The sequence below is a fragment of the Orcinus orca genome, chromosome 4, assembly GCF_937001465.1.
Source record: "Orcinus orca chromosome 4, mOrcOrc1.1, whole genome shotgun sequence".
Lineage (NCBI taxonomy): Eukaryota > Metazoa > Chordata > Mammalia > Artiodactyla > Delphinidae > Orcinus > Orcinus orca.
Window position 1 is genome coordinate 49989698 of NC_064562.1, and position 22792 is coordinate 50012489.

General features: G+C 37.0%; 2 protein-coding genes across 7 annotated transcripts in view; both read right to left on the bottom strand.

Moving 5' to 3' along the window:
- Positions 1-3237: 3237 nt before the first annotated feature.
- Positions 3238-11360, bottom strand: EPGN (epithelial mitogen). Of its 5 annotated transcripts, none has more exons than XR_007476949.1 (6): positions 11227-11360; positions 10579-10668; positions 7319-7439; positions 6435-6587; positions 6037-6319; positions 3238-4578 (listed from the first exon to the last, which is right to left on the bottom strand). XR_007476949.1 is itself a non-coding variant. In XM_049708988.1 (6 exons), the coding sequence occupies exons 1-6, from the start codon at positions 11267-11269 to the stop codon at positions 4513-4515; spliced, it is 669 nt and encodes a 222-aa protein (XP_049564945.1). In that variant the 5' UTR covers positions 11270-11360; the 3' UTR covers positions 3238-4512. The 5 variants fall into 5 exon arrangements, 4 of the variants coding, with proteins under 4 accessions (XP_049564945.1, XP_049564946.1, XP_004280252.1 ...); XM_049708988.1 differs by having other exon boundaries at positions 6124-6319; XM_049708989.1 differs by having other exon boundaries at positions 6090-6319.
- A 2194-nt stretch (positions 11361-13554) lies between these two features.
- The window catches only part of MTHFD2L (methylenetetrahydrofolate dehydrogenase (NADP+ dependent) 2 like), a 141089-nt gene continuing 131851 nt past the window's right edge, over positions 13555-22792 (bottom strand). Inside the window, exon 9 of one of the 2 annotated variants that reach the window (XR_007476948.1) lies at positions 13555-17739. Coding sequence is in view for 1 of the 2 variants with exons in the window: in XM_049708985.1 (XP_049564942.1) it covers positions 17627-17739 (113 nt within the window). In the remaining variant the exon portion in view is untranslated. The remainder of the gene's footprint in view (positions 17740-22792) is intronic. The other variant, XM_049708985.1, reaches the window with a different exon arrangement.

Below are 22792 nucleotides of genomic sequence, written 5' to 3' on the forward strand. Positions count from 1 at the left end.
GACAGAGGTCATTATTTTATATATTTTAAAGAAAAGAACTTTTTTTCATTTGTATACAAATCTCTTGGGTGTATCTCCAAGCTCATCAAGAAACCAACCCCCAACACTAGTATTTCTCATAAAATATTGGGAAGCATTATCATCTAGGGTTTAGATGAGGGACTTTGGCATTAGATCTATCTGGTTCATGTCTAGGCTCTGCCACTTAAAGGCTATGTGACCTTGAAAAAGTGAATTGCCTTCTCTAAGCCTCAATTACATATAGGTGTGGATTAATTAAAACAAAGCTAGGGCTTCCCTGGTGGTGCAGTGGTTGGGAGTCCGCCTGCCGATGCAGGGGACGCGGGTTCGTGCCCCGGTCCGGGAGGATCCCACATGCCGCGGAGCGGCTGGGCCCGTGAGCCATGGCCGCTGGGCCTGCGCGTCTGGAGTCTGTGCTCCGCGGTGGGAGAGGCCACAACGGTGAGAGGCCAGCGTACCGCAAAAAAAAAAAAAAACCAAAGCTAACAATGCTTTTCAAATATTATAAGTGTTTATAAATGATAGCCATATTACACTATTACTTTAACTTGCTTTGTGAAGGGACTTAATATTGAATCAATATTTTTGTGCAATTAAAAAAATCTGTATATGCCATTTTTTTCCAGAAAGATGGGAAGCCTAATTAACACTCTCTTAACACTGCTAGTTTGATACCTGCTTGCTTATGGTCTTAACGGAATTTCAATCTAAATGACTTCTGCTCCAATATTATCTGAGACATAAAAATTACCAAGAAAGGCCATGAAGTATAGAGATAAGACCCGATTAAACAATTCAAGTCTTCTTGTTACCATATCATCACATTCCTAATCTTTAGGAGATGCTTCTCTGGAAGCTGTGGGCGTTGTCCACAATCATAACAGCCCTCGTGTTTAGTTTTGGCAGAGGAGTGAAATGTCCAGATGGGACACATTTATTCATGTGGGTATTCTCAAGGAGTCTAGCCTTTGAATTCTTAGGATATTGACTACTTAGGCCCTTGCACTCTGAGTTGTGCATTCATTGAACATCTCACAGAAATTTGGAGCTGAAGTTGGAAGATATGCTTCTGAATATGCTACTGACTAGAGCTGTGCCAAAAGGTTGGACAGAAATGTGGACTCATGCAGATTAGCAGCGCCAGGCTCACAAATTAAATTTCAACACTTCCAGCTCATCTTGGCAACTGCTAATATCCTGATGTCATGCAATCATGATGTAAGCCAGAAAGAGTGGTATTTTGCAACAGAGAGATTCTGGTAACCCTTCCCATGAGTATGAGTTGTAGGATATCAATATTTATATCATACCATAGAATGTGTTACAGTTTGTAAGACAGAGAAGTTAAATTGTTTACTCATGTCCTCTGTGGCAAATCATCCTATGTTCAACATCAAAAGGTTAAATTAGACTTTTTTTTTCAATTACGTGTAATGAATAGAAATCTTCTTGACATCATCAAAATAGATGTTTCATAATTAAGGGTTGTACTGTGCCAGGAAACACTAAAAGATGGAATGTGTTATGATTTCATCTACTTTCCAACATTATAAAAACATAATTATACAAAAAAGTAATTTGGAGAAAGAAGATACAATAACAAGCAGTTATAATTCCCTTTTTGTAAATTTACTCACTCAAGCACGACTGAAGTTATAGTGTTTGCTCCCACAGCCATTATGCTCCAAAAGGCTAACTAATGACTCACTCATGAATATCGATGACCTAAGAATGTGTTCTCAAGAACTGAAGGGCAGAAACAGGAAGGAGACAAAATGGGAAATAAAAGAAATTGATGAACCCCTTGGCCCATTTGATTTAGTCAAAGATGCCAGAAACATGTTCTCATTTCTTTCCTAAATGACCCACCTCACCTAATAGCTGAAAATGTAGTTCTGATGTCAGGGCTTCACTGGTAGGCTTTTTTCAGGGTCTTATTGCATATAGGAAAAAATAGAAAATGAAAAATTTGCAGAACATCTTATACTTATGCATTTTCCTACTTAAGCCCTGCTTACATGTGTAAATATTACCATAGGAATGCCAGGGATTCCTTCCCGGAACATGAACTCTAGGAGTTTATCACAAGATTCTTTTGTATGACGGACCATAAACAGATAGCTTCTCGTTAGCTACACTGTAAATTTCCGTATACTTAGGGACTTCCCTGGTGGCGCAGTGGTTAAGAATTTACCTGCCAATGCAGGGGACACCGGTTCGAGCCCTGGCCCAGGAAGATCCCACATGCCGTGGATCAACTAAGCCCCTGAGCCACAAGTACTGAGCCTGCAGTCTAGAGCCCACGAGCCACAACTACTGAGCCCATGTGCCACAACTACTGAAGCCTGCACACCTAGAGCCTGTGCTCTGCAACAAGAGAAGCCACTGCAATGAGAAGCCCGTGCACCTCAATGAAGAGTAGCCCCTGCTCGCTGCAACTGGAGAAAGCCCGTGGGCAGCAACGAAGACCCAACACAGCCAAAAATAAATAAATAAATTTATAAAAATAAATAGATAAATAAATAAATTTCCATATATGTGGTCTCACTGGGTGGATTTTATAATGTTAATGTATACTCTTCCACAGGTGAAAAAAATTGAATTTCTATTGGTTTTATGTTTTGGTTTGGCATTCTGGGAATTTTAATTTGTTGATTAATATCAATTCAATTATGTTTACATTTTAGAAATATTTATAGACAGCAAATGTTATAACTTTTTAGGTTATCACCTCCTCAGACTCTACCCTTACTTCCTCTTCTTTTCATCGGGAGGCAGTCCTTAATTAAGCTTTAGTGTTTCTTCTTGGACTCTACCCAGCTTTTTAACACCTTTTTGAAATGCTCAGGAAAAGCCCAGCTTTCTAGGTGCGGTCACTGGAGTCACTGGGAGGAACCTTCATCTCCCCACTCCTTGGTATGATGTAACCTCTGCATACTTTGAGAGGTCATGCAGAAAGTGCTGACATGCAATTCATCTGCATTAAATTCCTTCTGAAGGAAAAACAAAGCAAGTGAAATGCCTTCTATTCAAAGGAAAGCAGAATGTAGTTTTGTTTAGAAGTGAATGAAAAGTCACAACTTGATATAAGAGAAAGGCTTGCTACTAGGCTACCATTGTAAGAATATTCATGTTTGATCTTTTTTTAACCCATCTCATGATCAAAATTATTTTGCTTATCTACACCACAATAGAAAAAAAGTCCATAGTCTTAGATTGAATCTAAAAGAAAAATGGTAGATATTATTATTTTTAATTTCATGTTTTACTTCCTTTAAAAACGAATTCTTAAATTATTATTTTACAAACCAAATAATAAAATATACACCTAAGATGATATCCAGTGGGGTGAGAGGTGAGATCAGGGACAGAGATGGAGTTGAGAGGTGGAAAATATTCTCTCTTCTGTCACAATCAAATTTTAGAGTTAGAAGGACATTGTACAAACTGATCAAAGCCCAAAGAAATTAAGGGACCTGAACAAGACTATTCGAATTAGGTGGAAGAAATATGATTAGAGAGGAAGGACCCTAATTCTCAAATTGTTATTTCTACCAATATTCCGTTTTCTCTCCCTCTGTGCAAATCTTCTCTCCGGTACCCAGAAATGGTAAAGAAAATGTCCACCCGCTGTTGGCTGGTGAAAAATTCTTATGTCAAGTTCTTCAGTTTCTATTTCAGAGCCAATTGTAGTATTTTATTTGTTAGTAGAATTTTAGAATTTCAGTCCAAATAGATAATCGCCAGGTAATTCCACTAACAATAGGAGAAAGTGATGAACATAAGCATTCGGGGACCAGTGAGTCCAACACAAAATTTTATAATCCATGCAGAAACAAAACCTTTTTGCCTCCTCAGGGCTCAATATCCAGGTAGCTTTCAGTCATCAGAAACTCTTTAGCTTATTCCATATTTCACAGTGTTGTCACAAGTTGGGTATCATTATGTTTGCCTTGGACATTCCATTTCTTTTCTCTAGCTTAGACTTTAATCATAAGTTTGGTTCACTGGAGGTGCCATAATACGAATGTCATCTGAATAGCTGACATCGCATTCTTTTAGACACCATGAAAGCATCATGTTTGGGATTTGGTCCGTAGAGCAGTGGTCCAGAATCCTGGTAGCAAGCATAGTGAAGGATCCAAGCTTGGCATTGCTTTGGCTGGCTGCAAGGTTGATAATTATTCCCATGAAATTTCACATCTGACGTAGTCAGAAGCACAAAACTCAGTCTCTCTGCAGTGAGAACAATAATCACACAACAGCAACAAACCCAGAGTAGGACTGTGAACTTGACCTCTGTCACTGTACCTTGTTTCCTTGGCTCCCGTGGCACTTTAAAAATGGCAAAGCCAAAGGACCAATGTTGAAATTTATTCTCTTGTTTCATCGTGATCCCAACTTTCTAGTCAGCTTAGGAAGTTTTGTTGTTTCACTTGAAAATTTCAGTTTTGGGCCCACTGATTTTCACCAATGACTCATGAAAATTTCTTACAAAGGCCTCATAGTGGTCTTCCTCCGGAACAGACATTGTAAGGTGATTTCAGTTTTAGACACCTGAAACAGAGTATTGGTTTTCATATGAATTTGCTGTTTGTATAGCTTATTGAGGATTATATAAATGCTCTGGTGTAGCAATTGCTCTTGGTATCCCACCCATATCCTCTTTACCCACTGGTATACCCATCCCCCAGCAGTTGTGGGTGTTAGTTAATAAGGCTCAAAGTACCATCCTTCTCTAGAAGATTGTCCTCAGCCAAGAGAGGACTTTGCCTGAAGATTCCTAGGAGATTCCAAGCCCCTGCCAGGAGCACTCTGACACCCATGCCCGATGATGCTGGGTACTACAACCAAGATCCCTCACCTTCTTGGGATGGGTCAGCGATGCCAGTCATGTTCTAGGTCTCCCTTTGGAATCAGGCTGAGGATAGACTTCAGCTAAACTACATCTTTGCTTACCTTCTTCCTCTGTTCTAGCTTTCCTACTTCATTACAGATTTCACCTTTGAGCATTCCCTTGACCAGTCATCACTCAGTCAGGAGTCTCTATCTTAGGTTCAGCTTTTAGGGAACCTGATCCCAGACAGCTATCTTGTTAATATTAAAAGGTCTTACTTCCTTTTTTATTTTCTTTCTTGGTCTCTTAGGCAACTGATATAACAGATTTTATATCAATTGATCCACAATTGATATTAACAGATTTTATTCTAAGATGCAATTTTGTTGTTGTTGTTGTTTTTTGTTTTTGCGGTACGCAGGCCTCACTGCTGTGGCCTCTCCCGTTGCGGAGCACAGATTCCGGACACGCAGGCTCAGCGGCCATGGCGCACAGGCTTAGTTGCTCCACGGCGTGTGGGATCTTCCCGGACCGGGGCACGAACCCGTGTCCCCTGCATCGGCAGGCGGACTCTCAACCACTGCGCCACCAGGGAAGCCCTCTAAGATGCAATTATTAAGCAATTTTTTTTAATGTTGTATAATAATTTTTGGTCATTTTAAAAATGACAACTTAGTTAATGGAGTACAGCAAGGGAAATGTATTTATACCTTTTCTTTAATGTATATCACATTATTTCTTGACTTTTCCCTATACATGGATTAAAGGAAAAATTGCCAGTGTGGAAAAGCCAGAAATAATGATTAATAATTAGTGCATGAGTAATTTATACTTAGTGGATCAAATTTATCTTGTTTAGCTTTTAACAGTAGACAGTATCTCCTGAATATACCCTCAACTAATGTCTGGGAAGAAAATGGCCCACATTTATCACACATTTTCATTCATTTAATACTCATGTTTTGATTTGTCCATTCAACAAATAATTACTGAGTGTCTATGGTGTGCCAGACATGGTATTCGACACTTCATATAATTGTGCACAAAACACATTAATCTTTACCCTTGTGGGCCGACTGTCCTACACATTTATAACTTTGATGTAGGCAGACAGAGTTGGGGATGAAGGGAAACTGTAAATTGGAACTATCCTATTGCAACTGTGGGTAAATTTTTACCTCTTGTCTGGGTTTATGAGAAAAGGCATCAAAACAGATATGCAGAAACTTGCCAGATTTACAGCCATATTTTCACTAAAAAATTACATGTGTCGGGCTTCCCTGGTGGCGCAGTGGTTGGGGGTCCGCCTGCCGATGCAGGGGACGCGGGTTCGTGCCCCGGTCCGGGAGGATCCCACATGCCGCGGAGCGGCTGGGCCCGTGGGCCATGGCCGCTGAGCCTGCGCGTCCGGAGCCTGTTGCTCCGCGATGGGAGAGGCCACGGCGGTGAGAGGCCCACGTACTGCAAAAAAAAAAAAAATTACATATGTCAGTGCCTGGTACATTGTAGGGGCTCAGTGAATATTTCTCAAATGAATGAGTATCTAGTGACTTCATAATTTGTATATTTTTCATACCTCTTTTTTATGTAGCAGTAAAAAATAACAAGAAAACCACTTAATAATAATCCAACGCCAATCCCAATTGCAATGTATTTTTCATAAGGATCCACAGCATATGAAGTTAAGGTCAAGTGCTCACACCTTTCTCCAGTATAACCAGCAAAACACCTTTAAAAAAAGAAAAGAATGTATAATTTTAAAACTCATGATAGAAACACAAATGACAAATTTCGAAGAATGAAAAAATTTAATAAAAAGTGATTTTAATTAAAGAGGCCAATACCAAATGAAAGCCAATCTATTAAATGTATTGAAGAAGCCATGTATTTTACAATAATCATTTGATTAAGACCCCATATTAATGCAACTTCCCTCATTGGTAGGAGAGAAAGGTAGGACCCTTGCATGAGTTGATCTAGAAAATTGTTAACCTACTCTTTTGTAGGAGGATGCTGAGCAAATCAACGATCATAAAAATGGTATCTCAGTTGATCTAGAACTTTATATTCCTGAAGTGTTTTTGCCATAGTCTGTTTCATTTTATCCTATAATCTATCCATAAAAACTTGGAAACTTCTTAGCATGTTGTTAAAAGTTGATTTGGATTCAGTAGTTTTGAGGTACGGTGTGAGCTTCTTCATTTTCAACAAGCTCCCAGGTTATACAGATGCTGCTAATCTAGGAACCATATTTTTGAGTAATGAAAACTAGGTAGGTTAGAAAAAGACCCCTTAGATATTCAAATACAAAGAGAATTGGTGAATCATGTTCAGATCATGTACCTTTTTTACTAGATAAGATGGAGGCGTGGGGAAATGTACTATGTGAAACACCATGTGAAACGAGGCATACCTTCTCCTTCTCCCATCTCTAGGGCTTGGGAAGTTCTTTGCAATTACCTGCAGATGGCTTTCTCCAGCTCATCGTGGAATGCACAAACACCATTGATGCAGTAACTATGGTGGTCTTCCAGGCAAGGATGTGAGACCCTCAACGCTATGGGTCCTTCTGTGTAGCCAGCTAGAAAAAGGAGATACAGTATTAACAGATGAGGTGGGTCACACTTCCACAGTAGATTTGTAACACATATACAGAAAGGCCTTTAATTTTAGGAATATTCTTTGAGTGCTCTGTCATTTGAACTATTGATTGATTCCTTTGACAGGTTATATTTACAAAGGTTGGGTTAATATCATCTAAGACATATTAATGAATTAGGGGCTGGAGGTAGATTGATGATCATTCCATTCTTTGGAAACTATGTAATAAGATATAGATACAAGTTTGCCAAAAGGTGGCAGCATTGATTCTAGTCTTAGCATGCTGTCCTGGGCAAGGCTTTCTAAATATATGCCTGGATACAAATATATGCCTGGAAACAAATGAAATAATACAATTTTTTTCATTCTCCCCTTTACACCTGAGAAGTAAGCACTTAGGAAGATTTGGATTTATGGTTGGGAGATAATGAACTTGATTTCTTTTCATTCCCCAGAGAAGAGTGAGATGAGAATCCCCCCTTCTTCTTATGCAGACTACCTTAAGTAGCTAATGGAAAAGGGATTGTTTTCCCTTGTTATGAAGAGGTATTGTTATGACCTATACAGAAGAGGTATTGTTATGACCTATACGTGAAGCCAGAAACAACTTATGGCTCAGGCTTAACATAGCTAAGACAATAACTTCAGATGTTAATTAGAAAATTTACTCAGTTAAGAGGCATTATGAGATTGTGGGAAAAGCCATGGAGTTGGAATTAGAAAACCTGGGTTTTGATTTGTAGCTTTAACACTATGCAAATGACCACACTTGGCGAAACCTTTGTGGTCAAGTGTGCAGAAGCCTCTTTATGGGAAACTTCCCTTTGGGAAGCTGTACTGTGGCAAAATACTTAGATTTCAGGATGCTTATCCTTCATTCCTTGATGTACTAAAGACATATACCTATACTATCCTTGAGGTTTATGCAGTGGGAATGACAAAACAGCATAAATGAGTCCTTTTTAGTATACTTTAATTACTGATTCTTAAATTCTTCTCAAGAAGAATTAGTGGCATTTTATTTTTGTCACTGTTATGAATAAACATATCTCCTCAACCTTAGTTATCATATTATATTCACCTTGCTAAGTAGATTAAGAGAATCATACTTATTTGTTTTCAGGAGAAAAAGATCTAAAAAGGCATACTTATTTATATTGAAAATACTAAATCTTTAGGTACTAAGTCACCAACAACATACTGTTATATAACTTCATTTTGGTTGAGAAGACACAACATTACCTTAAAATTCATATTCATTTTGTTAACTGTGGTATGGTAAATCTAATTTCTCATCTTGATAATTAATTCTAAGGGAGTGGGAATTTCTCATTATAAACTGTGGTAGATTCTTCCTACTTCAAGATTAAATAAGTTCAATTAACCAAGCCTGAACCAGGACTTACTAGAAAATGTGAGAATTGAAAGAAGACATTTCCAAAGAAAGAATATACTAGAGACTCATCTTTCCTCTAAGGAGAAGAATAGTAGTTATAACTTCATGAAACTTTCCTGAGATACTGGATTCAGATTTTTAAGTTAAATGAAAAGCAGGGAACTAAAATTCACCCATCAAGAAAGCAAAGAAAAAACTACTGAAGTGATATATTCAATCCCTTTTGTCCATAATTATTACCTGTAACTTGGAGAATTTGACTTGCAGTTCACTATTAGGGAAGAGAAAAGGTGGTGATGGACACACTGTTATGTCACTGAGAGGAAACTGTACTTCTTTAATTCTCTACAGTATTATCTCTCAACGAAGATGTTTCCTCTTTGTTTAAAGGCTCAAGACATGAGGAATTTGGCTAAAAGTTATTCTAAAAGCCTCACTAATTTTATTTTGCAAATTGATATATATGCAAAAACTCAAATGAGCAAAGTATTTTAAGCAAATTTTTTTTTTTTTTGTGGTACGCGGGCCTCTCACTGTTGTGGCCTCTCCGGTTGCGGAGCACAGGCTCCGGACGCGCAGGCTCAGCGGCCATGGCTCACGGGTCCAGCCCCACCAATAATTTTAAATTAAAAAAAATTTGCTTAGGGCTTCTTGGGGCTTCCCTGGTGGCGCGGTGGTTGAGAGTCCGCCTGCCGATGCGGGGGACACGGGTTCGTGCCCCGGTCCGGGAGGGTCCCACGTGCCGCGGAGCGGCTGGACCCGTGAGCCATGGCCGCTGAGCCTGCGCGTCCGGAGCCTGTGCTCCGCAACCGGAGAGGCCACAACAGTGAGAGGCCCGCGTACCACAAAAAAAAAAAAAAAAAAAAAAAAAATTATTGGTGAAATGAAGAATACTTAACTATTACTACCTTTCATATTCAGAAACAAAATATTTAACTTGATCTTCTTTTACTTGCGTGGCTCTGAGAGCAAGATATGGTGTTTCTTTGGTCCTAAGTCACAAAGCCCATCTTCACATCAGGGGGTGGTATGTGATTTGTGTGAGAATCACAACCACCTGATACACAGGTCTTGGCAGGTAAGTTTCCCAAGGTCACCTCTAAGAGTTCAAAGAGTTTGGGAAAATGCTGATGCTCAACAGTGGCCAGAAGCTATTTTAATAACAATAATAAAATATATCATCACCATCAACAACAAAAATTGGATACAAGTGGTTGGGAGGTATAGCATATACTAAAGCAACAACCAAAGCTCCCAATGACAAGAAGAAAGATCTTTCCAAAAATGAGGGAAAGTGGATTAAGGCTTCATCTGGTAACCATAATTTATTTGGCTGCAAAGCTCACAGTCACAGATCAAACTATAACGTCACTCATCAAGAATGCCAAAATAGGGACAAACTGCCTCTGGAAGCACATGGGTTATTGGGAATCCAGCAGGAATCAAGCAGAAAGGGTGGCATGTTTCACATCCAGGACAGGAACTGAAAACAACGTTTTCTCATTTGCTTCACTTCCTCCTTTTAAAAAGAGAATTCTTTGCTGACACATTTACCCGTCACTTCCATTTAACAGCATCCTGATAAAAGATCGTCTAATAATAAAATATATATTTAAAAATTTCCAGTGTTGCTTTTATCACAATCCAAATTTCTCTCAAACATTAAAAAAAAAGTCACTTAAAAAAAAAAGTCACTTGAAATACAAAAGTGTGAAGAAAATACCTTCTGTTTTGTTAATGGTCCAGTCACTTTGCTGGGTTGTGATTGGGGGTGTTACAGTCCTGGCTGCCTCTTCAGTCAATGCTGTCACAGCTGTGTGAAGGGGGGGGAGGGAAGGCATCTTTAGCAGGTGAGCCTCCTTCTACATACCAGCAACAGATCAAAAGTTATTCTATCTAGTCCCACATCTGTTCTATTTTTAATTCATTTACATTTGAAATCCATAACCTGACAAGGGCAGTTTCTTGATAGTTTCTCTTGCATATCAATTCCACTCACTACATTATAGTTAGAGAAAGTAGAAACACATTAATTATTAAGAGGAAATAAATTTTATAAACTCATAAGATAAATTTTATTACATTTTATAAACTCATTCAATCACAAGGACACTATCATATCATAGGTATCAACTACTCTTCAATTGTATAGAACAAACAATATAAAGATCTCAGAAAAGGAGGTGTCAAAATATGTTAAAAGAGGAACATACATTACATAAGAAACTAAATTAATTCACAAATTCCTTGCTTGGATCTTTGTCATGAAGAACAACTGCTAAAAGCCAACTCCTCACTAATTCAGATAAAACAAATCCTATTCACATTTTACAATGACACAAAATTAACACAGCAAAAAGAAATGACCTACCATTGAATAAGATATAGACTGATATTGAAACTCCGAAAGCCATTTCCTGCACTTGTTAACAGTATCTTGCTCTTATCCTCCTAGAATGACGGGTGGAAGGCTTTTACTGAGCTCTCTCGGAGGCTTTCTTGCATTTATATTTCATGAAGCGTCATCTGGCAGTTCTTACCAATCAAAAAAATATGTCTTTCTGGCAGCAGCTTGAAGCCTTGAGGCATTCGTGTACTTGTTTAGGATACCTGTGTTATCTAGCAGTGTGATCAAATTTTCTTTTGAAACACTGGTTTCCTGTTACCTGTGGGCATAATCGTGTCTGTAAACATACTGAAAACAACAAAAAAGAATCTGAATTCAGGAAAAGCCCCCTTGGTGTGAACAGAATTATCCCAGCTACAAAGTTGATAGTGACCTATAAATGATTCCAAGAAAGGGGAGTTTTGATATTTCCAAAGTCGGAAACATCTTAACCTGTTCGTAAAAGAAATATCCCTGAAGCTGCAGTCAGTTACACTACTTTTCAGTACAGATTGGGTTCCACTGCAAATCAAGATATTTTGTAATTTATGGGCAGGAGAGAACAATTAAATGTGTGTAAAAATAAAGGTTTAATATTCCATTTTGGTTTTTGCTACTTAGTTTTACTATTTCAATTTCTGTAAAAATAATTGTTTTTAAGAGCATAAGATTTACATTTATGTCATTCTTCCATTTATTATTTTTCTGAGTAAATGGAATAGGCTACCGAGTTCTAGGAACTACAGTTCTTAAGTATATGCCCTAATGATTAGGCTCTAGAGAGAACCAGTAAAGCACTAAAATAATGATGATGATAATGATAATAATAATAGTAATAATAATAATAATGTCATCTCCATTAAGATAAAATTAAAATATTTATGTTTGGTACACCTAATGAATAGAAAGCTTTTAGTTTAATACAACATTCAAATTTTTCTTACTATTAATCTACTTATGATTATTAAAGTACCACTTTTAAGGCCAAAATATGTAATTATTGCTATTACTTTTTGTGACTATAGGAACTTCCATAAATTTTTCACTTGCCCCAAGTTATTATAAATAATTTATAAATATGTTTTGCTGAAGTATTGCAACTTTCGACCAGTAATTTCAATTGCTAATATTTTCTGTACCTTAAAAACCTGTTTAAGTCAAGATAGGTTGTCATTTGCATCATGTCCACCCAGAAAATTCAGTTTACCGGAAAGGATCCCTTTCACTATTCAAATATGAAGTTGGCTTTAGAAATCACACAAGAATGAGCTTGTTGAACTCATTATACCTTGGGCAATCACTTGCCACAGAGTCATCCTTTTAAAGTTAAAAGACTATCCTTGGCTTCCTTTAAATGTGCCTACAGTTCATATTCCTACTTTCGTAGAGTTTTAAACAACTATTTATTATTAAGACAAATTCTGGATACTGTTTTTCCCAAGCAAATCATATTTGAATTATAAGTCAAATAATTATCTCTGTATCACTGGTAAGAATTTAAGGAAAAATCATTTACAAAGGATTAGATAAACCACAGCCAACTGCAGTTTCAGGAGGAAGATGCTAGGTCTAATGTTAAATATGTTTATTTCTAAGACTGGGACATAGTACCACGACCATCTTTATAGTGACTGTTAACTGGCACTTGACAGTGCTTTGCATTTTGCAGAAGGTTTTCATACATATCTCAATTCTGTCTTCAGTAATCCCGGCCCCAACAAATCCAGTGCCTAATATATAGTGTAGAGTATACTCAATCAATCTGTCTTGAGTGAATAAAGAAATAAACAACAGGCCTTATTTTTATTTCCATATGACAAATAAAGAATGAAGACTCAAAAGAATTAAGTGACTTGCCAGAGGACACACCCTAGAGTCAGGACTTGAGCCCATGTTCAGATTCCAGATCATACGCCCTCTCCAGTTCCCCAGCTGTGTCCTCTGGTAGGAGTCAGTATACTGACCTTAGAGAAATTCAGATTATCTCCTAAGATCAAGATTTTAGTAAATTACCTTACCATAAGAATCTAAACAAATGAATTATGGCTTTTACACATGTTTGGGCTGAAAGAAGTGGACCACTGTCTCTCTAGATGTTTCTCCACTCTGGTGAATTAAGCCATATAATATAGAAACTCACCTACCACTTGAGCTTAAGAAAATAGCTCCAAGTCATCCCATATGTTTCTTTTCCTCTGGGACTCATCATGATGGATCCCACTTACACTCTATATAGGAAAACCTCCTATCTTCACATCTTCAATCCTCTCATCAGGGAGTCCTTCCGCAATCCTGAAGAATGGGAGAGGTGGGTACTGTAACATGGCCTCACGGATACTCGTATTCATTCTTGATACATGTTAGAGTCAAAAAGAAGGCTAAGAGCTGCAGCACCCCACTATCATTTTTCCCTCCGACCATTTTTCATCTTTTTAATTTATTCATCTCTCTATAGTTATAAGCATCTCTGGAAGTGTCTTCTCTTCCCTTCCCTTGCTGTTAAATTTATTTTTTCCTTCCCTTCTCCTACTTTCCCTTTCTTTCCCCTCCTTTCCTTTCTTCATCTCTCCTCTCTTTTCCTTCCTTTTTTCTTTTCTTTTTTTTTTTTACTTATTTAATTTATTTATTTTATTTTTGGCTGCATTGGGTCTTTGTTGCTGTGCGCAGGCTTTCTCTAGTTGCAGCGAGCGGGGGCTACTCTTCCTTGTGGTGCGCAGGCTTCTCATTGTGGTGGCTTTTCTTGTTACAGAGCATGGGCTCTGGGGCGCATGGGCTTCAGTAGTTGTGGCACGTGGGCTTAGTAGTTGTGCCTCTCGGGCTCTAGAGTGCAGGCTCAGTAGTTGTGATGCACAGGGTTAGCTGCTCTGCAGCATGTGGGATCTTCCCGGATCAGGGCCTGAACCCGTGTCCCCTGCATTGGCAGGCGGATTCTTAACCACTGCGCCACCAGGGAAGCCCCCTTTTTCTTTCTTGCTCTTTCACTAATAGCCAAAATTTGTTGCTGGACATTGGCAGGAAATGGTCATCAGCCCATTGCTTATCTCTCTCTAAACTTATTCTGTAATTCTCATGAATTCAGTTGCCTTTCATCCATTCATAAACCATTTTATGCCTGTAACATGTAATGTTTGTAAGACAAATAGAAAAGTCCTGCATAGACTCTGACCTCAAAGAACTAGAGGGGGCTAAGGAAAGTACATACATAACTACAGTGCTGGGTAGAGACGGATGACTGCCATGAATGTGTACATAAATGTGTATAAGAGTTCAGGGGTGGGACTTGGTCAAACTCTCACAGCATTTCTCATGGATGAGTTTCATTTGAAGTGAATCTTAAATAGCAAGTAGAATTTAGACATACAGTGATAAGAGAAAGGATTCTAGGTGGCAGGGGAGGTGGGCACTGAGGGGAGGTAGAGTGATAGAATGAAAAGAGAGTGGGTTCCAGTTCACATCATCCTAACAGACCTTTCTTTGAATTCCAGTTCTACCTTTGCTATCCATTTGGCCTTTGCTGAGACTTTTTAATAACCTCAAGGGTTGATTTCCTCATATATCAAATGTGGATCGTCAGTAACAACAATAACAAAAAAGTAGAGCATTTAGCACATGATAGGTGCTCAATTAAAGATAGCTGTTACTATCAAACAAGTGTAGAAAGATGCAGGGTGTATATAGTGGTCAATCAAGGTTAGGAATTTAGCGGTTAACACATGTTGATGCATCTTAAGTTTTCATCATTAGCCATGAATTATTCTCATACCAGACTGATACTATGTCAGGACTTTTATTTATGTATTATGCCATCATCACCTCAAACTCAACATGTCAAACTGAACATATTATCTCTTCTCCAAAATAAGCTCCTCTTTACAACTTCCTCATGATAATCAGTGATAACGTCTTCTAGGCTTTAACTACAACTCTCATCACTGACTAAATATCGTCTAAATTCTGATTTATCCAGGCTTTCTCTAATCTACTTCTGCTGTTTTCCAGCTGTATTTCCACCACTCTGCAACAAACACTTTTCATTTCAGTCTGACTGTAGCCCTTGCTTTCATATATATATATATATGCTAAGCTCATTCTCACCTCCATATCTTTATGTTATTTTTCAATCCTCATTAATTCTTCGGGGTCCTTTTTACAGATACGTGTAGAAGAGAACTTACTTCTCCAAACCTCCTCCACAAGACAATCATATGTCTTTTATAGACCCCAAATATGCATAAGTAAAGTCATGATAACAATGAACCAACTTTATTTCCTTTATGTGTTGACAAAGGCTCCCTTCTTGACCAAACTTTAGACTTCTCCTACTCCTTTTCTCAACTAGGCATCAACTTAGCCTGTTGAGCCCAGTTTTAGCAAAGAAATCTTCTTAGTTTCTGGAGAATCCCCCTGCCCTGCTCCTTGCACCCTTGTCCCTGCCATATCTGATCAAGTTCCCTATCTCCCCCCTTGATATCTGGCCTAACTGTAACAAGAATCCTGGTAAGCTAGTTTACAAGAATCCCTCTAGTCTTGTTATCTAATCAAGTTCCTCTCAGTAATTTTCCATCTACTGATCCCCTCACTCTCTTCATTGCCTATAAATCCATTGCTGTCTCAGCTATATTTAGAGTTTTCAATCTCTTCTATTGTGATAGTCTCGACCCCATTGCAATAGTCCTGAATAAAGTTGTCCTTATATTTTTAACAAATGTTAGATAATTTTTCCTTTATAGTGTTTTAATTGGTCTCTGGAAAGGCTCACTCCTGAATTTTAGCCTCACCAAAGGGGAAAAATATTTCCAAAAAATAACTCCTCCTGCATTTGGGGGTGGGGGAGGAGGAAGCTCAGAATTACAGACTTCACCTTTTCCATGTAAATGTATTTTGGGTCATTATGTTTGTTTTGCGAACATGGGGCACTTAAATATTAAAAAGAGGGTCTTTCTGAAATGTTTGCTTGGGAGCTTTAAATTTAAACTTTTATCAGGGTTATTAGACAAAGACTGATCTGGAATGGGCTATAGAACCTTTTCTTTCATGTTTGAGGAACTTGTACATTTCCCCAGCATGCTCTGAGAAACAGATAACAAATATATGAACAAAGAAACTTACAGATAGCTTAAAGAAAAAGAAGACAGGTATTCCTTTCCAAACTGGTTTTATTATACAGTTGAAATATTAATTATAAACATCTAGTCTATTTTCACACAAATGATCAAGAGTATACACTAATAACGACATGCATTGGGTAAGAATCATTACTGGTACATAAACAGACTGGGATTTGGGCCTGAAAACAATACAATTATATGCCCAGGGTAGTCTCAAAATAGCCTCCAACGGACAGTCACATGTTTTTTTCTAATTTAAATTGTGTTAGAAACATGGCATCTACTTTGAGAACCAAATGCTATAAGAGAAGAAGGAAGAACTGTGAGTAACAAAGCAATAGATTTTTAGTCATATCCTAAGGCTTAGCTTGGGCACATTGTGTCATATTTTTCTATTAGATTTCTAGATTTGTGAACAAACATAACTTCTATTCTTTAATGAAGTCCTCATTCATACTATATTGTGTTTTCCTGATATTTGTGGGAAAATACAACCTTAGTTTTGTTTTGTATATTTGTTTGGTTTTGGAGTTTCCATTATTCTTCAAGGAAGGTATTATCCAAATATTTTTCTAGAAGAACAAAGGAATTGCATGTAAACCTAACACATTCTTATTGCATTTTTACTTGGCAAGTAGTAATTCACCATTTGAAATAATCAATACCTTTCCAAGTAGCACTGCATTTTTTGCCTTCCTTGCATGTTTTTCTTTCTTCGAATGGAGCATCATTTCTCATTAGTATGCCTCGTTGGATGCATTTGGGAAGTATATGAGATCAAAATATTATTTTTAATATTTTATCTTTCCTTTAGCAAATAAACTCTTTTTCATCATATGATATAGTACATAAAATATATAAAAATTGGCCATAATTATGGCAAAACCTAAATCACATTTTACAAGGGAGCTTATTTGTCTGACAAAATGTTTGTTGAAAACACACTATTTGTGTCAAAAATATATGCATTTATTATGAGCCCTTTATTAGTTTTAACGTTATGAACAAATATTAATCACAAAATAAACAATTGTTACCAAAGTTTTCATCGCAGTTGTTTTGTTTTCTTTTCCTAAAACTCAATATCCACTCAAAATATTCAGTAATTATTAGCAGGAAATGCATAAGATTGTGTGAATCATCTGATCCACAGTGATTCCATCTGTGAAAAAATAAATACAATGTAGAAATAGCTTTGTAGTAAAATATAAAGGTTTTTGCCTTTTGTCAAATAGATACGTAGCATGACTTCAGTTTGCTTTATTCTTTCATGTGATCTAGTAAATGATTTTTTTAGCTGCCAGAAGGGTGTTCTTGAGAAGCATTGCCACTGTCATGGGTCCCACGCCTCCTGGAACTGGAGTGATAAAGCTAGCCTTCTTCTTAACAGCTGATGGAGGAAACAGAAAGGATTCTTTATTTTTTTCTGAGAATTTCATATTTTTAAACATACTGAACTGTTAAACCTGAAGCATTTAAAAAATTTAAGAGTTTATCTGAGCAAAAATGGAGTCTAATCGGGCAGTGCCAAACCTGAAGTATAGCTAGGAAGGCTTCCACCGACAGGAGAGACCTACAGAGAAAAGGTGGAAGCAAAGCAAGGAAATCATTGATTGGTTACAGCTTTAAGCCTAGTTGGCTGTTTGTGATTGGTTGTCCTTGGGTTTTGATTTTGTAACCTTGAGGCAAAATCTACAAGCCAGATTTTGGTTTGCTTACATAGGCAGCCAGGGCATTAGAGCCACCTCAGTCGAATGGCTCCCTTGTTTAATTAACAGAATACAGTGGATTTTTCTGCATTACACATATAACCCTAACATCCTCAAATCATTTTTAGAATGAAGTAGGCTATAACACACACACACACACACACACACACACACACACACACACACACACACTTCTGTGTATGATATCTAATGTGTATAGAAAGAACACAAAGAGGCCAACGCTGTAGGATGAATCTCTACGCAGCTCAGTTAGTTTTACATAATGAAAATCTATAACCCATGATTTATCCAACTACATGTAATTCCAGTTAACTACTTCTAAAATACATGATATTGGTCACAAAGGGGATACAGGATATAGATAGTTCAACACACATCATCCGTTAAATTAGAATAGTCCTGTTACAAAAGCAGTATCACATATATGTGGATAATACATTCCACTGCAAGTCTAATAAAAATCATTAAACATATTAAAATTAACTGAGCAAATACACATAGTCCTGTTCTAAGGTATGAATGAAGACTTCTTATTCAGTGAATATACTCAAAGAAAATGGCAGAGAATTTTTATCAAGTTTTATTTAAGAATGTTCTCACACCCACAATATTACAGGTGAATGGTTTCATGAATTGACCTACTGGTTTAGTGTTTCACCGTGTGAATAAGAATAATGAACTTTTCCCAGAGAACTCTTTTAGTACAAAGTTAGCATAGACAATACTTCTTTAACGCATACTCTGACCTTATCAATCACATGCTATTTAGATGTATTGCCTTTACAAGTTTGCTCGTATATGCTTCTACATAAATGAAATCAGTAGATGTCCCCTAAATCTTCATTAAGCATTACTTTTGTACAATTTATATTGCCTTCTTGAAATATGGTTTGTAAAATTTACATTTACCTTATTTTAAGTGTATTGGTATAATGCAGTATTTTTTAATAATAGGAAAAGCAAAGGAATAATATTCTTTTACTTGAAGAAAACTCCAGATAAGCTTGAAGGCATCACACACACACAAAATCCAGCTAGTGTATATCATGAATCTTCTCATGGCATATAACAAAGAAAAGATAAGAATGCTGTGATCTAGAAGGTAATATGTTAGTTTTCCAAAATGTGCCTCTATACATGAAGCATGTCCTTTTCCCGCCATACTTCTATCCAATGTACTTTATGCTGGAGAAACACTAGGCTAGGTCAACAGCTATTTCATAAATAGCTACAAATTATCATTCCTTTCTTCCTTTGCTCTCGTTATTCCTTCCACCTGGAATACACTGCTACCTTATCCAAATAAGAAATTCCTTATTATTCTTTAAAAGCCAATAAAATGTTACCTGTCCATCATTTTTCTCAAAAATTCACCCCTCCAGCATTGAATTAAAAGTGCCACCATCTATGTTTCCAGTCATTTTATACCAAACTCTGTTATGGAATTTACCACACTGTGCTGTTCCTTTAATTAGACACCGGCACCAAGAAGGCAGAAACTAAGTCTCGTGGTGATTATTGTTGTCATTTTTAATCTGAGAACTTCTCCATACACAGGTGAGGCATTCAGTAAATTATGATAATGTGAACTAAATAGCCCTTGAAATTTAAAATCTAAGATCAATTTGCAGGAATGTGTCAGTGCTTTTGACTAGATACAAACAACATCAAAACAATTTAGTTCAAGTTAATTTACTGAAATTCTCAAACTACATATTTTGCATGATGGTGACAAACTGCATTTTTCATTTTCCAATAAGCTGACTTGATGGCATAAACAATGCCTTCCAGAACCTTTTCTATAGGATTAGAGAAGTAATGCCTTTAAAAATTTCAGCAGATCTCTAGAAGAAATATACTATACTACTATTATTTACACTGATAGTATGTAAAATCATATATTTGTAGAGCACTTTGAAATATTAATAGATAAAAATAGAATACTACTGAATAATATGGCAAATTAAGAAGTACAAACTAAATCTTCAATGAAAAATAAAATGGTTTATTTCACAATCAAAAGTTAGATAAAATTGGGAATCCATTCTGGGTGTACGATAATTTTTTATATAATTTGGTTTTCAACTTTGAAAAATGAAGTGGCTTGGAATTATGTATGTATGGAAAAATAGTTGTAACCATAGCCACTATCAGTTGACTACTTGCCAAGAACTTTATACACATTTTAATAATTAATATTTAATTATTATTTCATTTTAATAGCTGAAGAAAGTGTGGCTCACTGAAGTTAAAGTGACTTACCATTTTCTAATATGGTAGAGACATTATTCACAGCTAGGTTTGAATCATTTTATGATTCCATAATTCTATCTCATCCCAATGCAACTGTATTACCATGACCTGAACAAGTTGAAAAGCCCCAAGAAGGGCTCATGTGCCCCAAATTAACTCATTTTTCCCAAAGGGTTAAGAGGATATTTTGAAAAAAGAAACAAAGGGAGGGGGGAAGTTCTAATATAGTAATTTTCCTACAATTTTACTGTGAGTACTCATAGTTCATCATCTTTGAATTATATCCAGCACTTCAAATTTCAGCTGGCTGAGCAGTTTGAGTTGCTTTCTTTTTTGGGTGAGATTCAGATCAGATAAACCACTGATCCGGTATTATACCCTCCTCTTTCAAATTATGTTTTTCACAACATGCTTACTATTGCATTCTTTTGCTCAAAAAGTGAGGTTTGAGGTGGAGGAATAGGGAATGAGAATAAGCTGTTGCATGAAATAATACCTACCCGAAATTTGTAGCTCTGTGTCTGTAGTTTTGCATACTTTACTGTGGAAGCTAACACACATTTATCCTGTCCTGTCTATCACTTCATAGAATTAGACTATGTGATAGTCTTTACCTGACCTGGGCGAGGACTTCTCTGGACATTCATAAGCATTTAGTTGCATCAACAGAGCCCTGTAAATTACTCACTAGGCAGAAGTTTATGACATCACTGTGAACACACCTGGTTATATAAATACTTGTTTCAAATATTTTTATCTTTGAAATAAACTGGGCAGATGTGAAAAAGAAGTTTGTACACAGTCATGAGAGGCAGGTTGTGATGAATCTGATTTAAAAAATATAAGATCTCTATTCCTTTTAATTTGATTTTCATTAGGTTCTACCTCTGAGAAAGAAATGTTAAATTTTTCTGCTGCTGGCTAGTGTTAATGTATTCTTCGTCTATTTACATAAGGACCAAGATATGGAAGTGACTTCTCAAGAGAGATGAGAAATTATCATTGGCCAATACCAATGGGTACAGATGCCAATGCTTAAAAGAAATTCTCTAGTGTAAGGATTTTGCATAACTATTTCAAGGCTGTCCTAAGTGACATGTTTATGAAGTACCAGAAGTGGCTTATGAGCTAAACTCAGTCATGTGAGAGTTAAATTCAATACATGTTTGATGCTCTGAAGAGCATCTTCCCCAATCATGTCCGAGAGATAGTTAACAAGCATTACATCACCAGAATAACTTCTCATTGGCTGGTCTTTCCCGAGGGCAGACAAGGGTTTGCACCTGTTTGTTGAAGATGATGCTATTAAAGATTAAACCTATTATGTGTGAGGAAAAGGTGTACTGCATGCTCCATTGAAAACAATTACAGAAGAATTTTCAGGCAGTAGTTTCATTCAGAAATTTATTTACTGTGAGGGAGTATGTGTGGGTTTTAAGGAAAATACTAACAATTCTGTATATATGAGAATCAGGTATTAGATCTTGATTGATATCAATGCTTTCAAGAGAGACTCATGAACAGGTATCTCAAAACCAGAGTTAGATTAAATTTCATAAAGTCCACATGATTTTAGAGTTACTGAAACTGACAATGGAGGCAAGTAAAATAATCACCAACTCCTATTGTTACCTGCGTGGAACTTACTCTAGGGAATGAGATTTAGATGGAAATGACTTGATAATGTTTAAAGCAGTTACCTGATAATAAGAATATTTTGAGGGAAGGTGACAATTATGATAATTTATCTGAATGACCTCTCTGTAAGCTCTTGACCCTGCAAAGTATATTCTATAGATTTACTTAAAAATAATGCTCTACCAGCCAGATTTAGACATTAGAGAGTGTATGTTCAATTGTATAGAAAGGAAAGAAATTACCATTTAAAATCAGTCATTTTGGACACAAGATTTGCCTTTGTACATACTATTTTCTTTGACATATACTCCCTGCACTTCTCCATCTGATGAATACTTATTCTTCCTTTTCAGATCTGGCTAAATGTCACTTTCTTAGTGGTACTTGTTAGCTCCCCAGGCTGCGTAAACTGTTCATTCATTGATCCATGAAACTTAGTAGAGTGATTTTCACTTTGTAGTCATAGAGTATGTTGGAATCTCCTGAGAACTGTAGTCAAATTAGATATGCCCCCTCCCACCACATGATTCCAGTACACACCACTGAGAATCACTGCTGAAATGAGAGATGCTTCTAACTGGTGGGGGTAGGGGGGAGTATTATACATATAAACAGCGTAGAGTAGATTTAAAACAAGGTTAAAATTCACTGCTTCAGTGAAGGTTGCTTCACATGGTGGCCTCAGTTTTCCCAGTCAGGTCCCAGGCAAACCCCAGTGTGCAATACTTGAATGCCCCATTGGTCAACGCAAGTCATATGGTCAAGCTCAAATTTAAAGGCCTGGAATAGGAAGAATGGCAAAGTCACATTGCCAAGAGGATG